This window comes from Contarinia nasturtii, unplaced genomic scaffold (assembly GCF_009176525.2).
Source record: "Contarinia nasturtii isolate CC-2019 unplaced genomic scaffold, AAFC_CNas_1.1 Cnas_scaffold_6198, whole genome shotgun sequence".
Lineage (NCBI taxonomy): Eukaryota > Metazoa > Arthropoda > Insecta > Diptera > Cecidomyiidae > Contarinia > Contarinia nasturtii.
Window position 1 is genome coordinate 1 of NW_022203456.1, and position 3,457 is coordinate 3,457.

The following is a 3,457-nucleotide window of genomic DNA, read 5'->3' on the forward strand; positions in this document are numbered from 1 at the left end:
AATCCTTGTTTCGGTCCATAATGACCATGGTATGGAAATCGGAGTTTTCTTCAGATGTTATTGTCGTGCTTTCGAATCCTTCGATCTGATCAATCATATTTGCCACTTTGGCTGCATTTTCACCAACCGTAATTACCATGGATGGCTTACGACAAACTAAATTTAAAATGCGTAAACTATGTGCTACGGAAGACAGTAAACTCGTATCTCCACGAATGAATACCTCTTTGAAGACCTGTGGAATTTCCAAACTCAACACTCCAGTGTCAATTGAAATAAAATCCCAATTAAACCGATGCAATTCAACATAACCAAAAAGTCCACATTCTTCTAACCTACAACAGATCATTTAAAGAGAAATAACAATACCAGTGTTGGTCAAATAGCTGTTTGCAAATCAAATATTTTCTATTTACACCATATCAAAACTATGGAGCACATTTGGTAAAACAATTAAATGAAATGGTTTCGTTCCAATATCCGAAATTTGCTTTTCTGTCTGCTGATGAATATTTATCCCTTGAATTTGATCCAATACATTTTTAAACGTAATTAAATTAGACGAAATGAAGTAAACCATCGTTGATGTACGTGGTGGTGGATTCTTCGAATCGAATTTATAGATTTTATTTACACCTTTGGCACTAGAAATGTGAAAAAAAAAGATCTGTAATGAACATTTGTTTATTATGAAATTTGTAGAATTATACCGTAGCCAAGATGCTCCACAAATATGTTCTAATGGTTGGATAAGGCATGTCTCAATTATTAGGTATTTTTGATTATCTGGAATTGAACATAATATATTCTGCAATTTTTCTTGAGCAATTTGTCGAAATCCCTGTAGTTTTTTGTCTAGTGTAATATCCATTGTCTAGTGTAATATCCATAGAAACTTGAATTCATGTGTGCACATATATACATTTGATTATTTACACACAATCGTATTAAATAATCATGGTACTCTGGATATCCAATGCTCTAAAACGTATGGTTGATGAAGAAAATTTCTCGACGTTGTTTATAAGTAATATAATTAAGTTTATTGATATCATCACTGTTTAATTCACTATGACACTTAATGACAGTGACGTTGCAAAGTTAAAACTGTTATACGTCAAAGTATTTCAATAGCAAACGCAAGGCACATTTTTTGCATAAAAAAGCATAATCACCACCGCTATTAAAAAAATACAAATAATTGAAAAAAGAATATGGGTAAAAATTGCTATTTTCATTCTTTCGCTTATTTTTCATTACTTATTGATTAATTTCTCAGGCAAAACTTCAAAGGACAAGAGAGATATATACTATCGGCAAGCAAAAGAGTTTGTATTCAATAGTGGATAAATTTAAAAGCTATTTACTCCAGTACTACAAGAGATTCTTTTTTAATTTAGAAATGGATATCGCGCAAGAAGTGCCTTCAAACTGTTGCAAATAGACAAAGTTTTTCACATTTTTGACGGTATGTAGTTGAAGAATGTTTGTATAATTCCATTTTATTATTATCAGTCAATTTTTTGGAATTATTTGTTTTATTTTATAAATTACGCAAAGGGGTTAGCCGAGTTGTGGATTTGTGTGCGGTAAGCAATCGGCGTGAAATATGGATGAACAATTTCTAATATTTTTGATAAATTCCGATAATGAAATAGGCCCCTGGTAGCTGGAGCCAGGTGCTGTCGAAAAGACTTTATGAAAATAATTGTATTAGCATGTCTGAAAATAATCTAGACAAAGATGATGTAAAAATTGTAGCCGTTGACTTGCAAGGTTTTTAAATTTTAGTTTTAATGGAAAATTTCAACATTTTTTAAAGGAATCATTTTTTCCAAACAAGCAATGGCACCTATTAATGCACCAATATGCGTTAAACAGCTTCAAGGTAAATTAAATTGAACATTTCAATTAGCTTTTATTGATTTTAATTTATAAATATTATTATAGGAGACATTACACAATTGAGCGTTGCTAATGAAATTATTGCGTATTTTGATGACAAAAAAGCCCAATTGGTTGTTTGTGATGGAGCGCCAGATGTAACCGGCCTTCATGATATTGACGGTATGTAGTACTTGAATTTTTAAGAAACAGGTAGCATGATAAAATTGTTTGTATAATTCTATTTTATTATTCTCAATCAATTTTTTGGAATTATTTTTTTTTTTAATCAATTACGCACAGAATATATTCAATCTCAATTGTTATTGGCCGCACTAAACATAACTACTCATATTTTGGCGAACGGAGGAAAATTTGTGGCAAAAATCTTCAGAGGAAAGGACACTAGTTTGTTGTATTCGCAAATGCGAGTATTTTTTAAAAAAGTTTCAATCGCAAAACCTTCAAGTTCTCGAAATTCGTCAATAGAGGCTTTTGTGGTATGTGAAAACTACTCACCACCCGACAACTATGTACCACAAATGATCGATCCAAATACTACTGCTCTTGACAAAAATATCGTTCCATTTGTGGTTTGTGGTGATTTGGGAAATTTAGATTCTGACATGTCCTATAGTTTGATATCTGATGGTAAATACGAGTGATCTTCAATTTTTAGAGAATTAGACTACAATATTAGGGCATTTCATTAACATTTTCAATTATATTTTTCTGCTAATTTCATAGGCAAATACGAATATAAGGAAGTTTTGCAGAAACCAATTTCACCGGCTTATAAAGAAATTTTAGAGAAAACAAAAAATCTTTCACTCAAACATCAAAACTATTTGTTGAAGGAGACACATTAATAAACAAACCTATTTTCTTTACGCTTTACTTTATTTATTTTCTTTACGCTTTACTTAAATACAAACAAATATGTTCTCACATTTATTTAGTTTTTTTTCCAAAATATTTCCTCGCGACCTGAGAATTCAGATTTTGAATTAATTTCTTGGTTGAAAGTTATTTTTGCTAACGAATTTTTGCGTACAGCGTACAGGGTACGCACATACATCCGGACATAAAAAAAATGGCTGATTCATGTTCACACGCCCCGAAAATACACACTAGGTGTGTACGGAAAAGTAGAAATTAAAGTTCTGCAGTATCCAGCAAACAAAAATGTAACATTTTTAAACACAGAAATTGAATGGGTCAAAATAATAGTCCGACTTGTACGCAGAGTCTATAAAAGTGGAACATGGAGTTTTTTTACATAGTTTATTTGTTGTAATACAACAACAATTCTATGTAAAATAAAGAGTCTTACGGGAGTAAGACGAACTTTTCCGCACGGTGGTAGATGCGTATTTTATTAAGCTAGTTCAAAATAATATTTGTTCGATTTTTCAAGCCTTTCGAGCGGCGTTAAGTTCGAGACCGAAAAATATGTTTCAACTTTGGCATCGAAATATTCTTTAATTAAATAGCAGAAGTACCCGAGAAATGATTTTTCACACTTACATGATGAACCCATTTGTACGACATTTGAAAGTATTCTATTTTCTAA

The 3,457-nt window shown here is 31.4% G+C and overlaps 2 protein-coding genes across 4 annotated transcripts; one reads left to right on the forward strand and one right to left on the reverse strand.

Annotated features, from left to right (window-relative positions):
- Window positions 1-6: 6 nt before the first annotated feature.
- On the reverse strand, window positions 7-1,088 carry LOC116351753 (vacuolar protein sorting-associated protein 33A-like; the record flags this gene model as incomplete). Its single annotated transcript, XM_031783893.1, has 3 exons — window positions 711-1,088; window positions 417-644; window positions 7-335 (listed from the first exon to the last, which is right to left on the reverse strand). Coding segments are annotated over exons 1-3 (718 nt in total), but the record flags the coding sequence as incomplete, so codon positions are not given.
- A 23-nt stretch (window positions 1,089-1,111) lies between these two features.
- Window positions 1,112-2,786, forward strand: LOC116351752 (putative tRNA (cytidine(32)/guanosine(34)-2'-O)-methyltransferase). 3 transcript variants are annotated; one of them, XM_031783889.1, is made up of 9 exons: window positions 1,112-1,218; window positions 1,280-1,328; window positions 1,401-1,468; window positions 1,561-1,589; window positions 1,659-1,776; window positions 1,823-1,888; window positions 1,951-2,067; window positions 2,188-2,535; window positions 2,632-2,786. In XM_031783889.1, the coding sequence occupies exons 1-9, from the start codon at window positions 1,215-1,217 to the stop codon at window positions 2,751-2,753; spliced, it is 921 nt and encodes a 306-aa protein (XP_031639749.1). In that variant the 5' UTR covers window positions 1,112-1,214; the 3' UTR covers window positions 2,754-2,786. The 3 variants fall into 3 exon arrangements, with proteins under 3 accessions (XP_031639749.1, XP_031639751.1, XP_031639752.1); XM_031783891.1 differs by having other exon boundaries at window positions 1,114-1,218; window positions 1,844-1,888; XM_031783892.1 differs by lacking the exons at window positions 1,561-1,589; window positions 1,659-1,776 and having other exon boundaries at window positions 1,115-1,218.
- The last annotated feature ends 671 nt before the right edge of the window (window positions 2,787-3,457 follow it).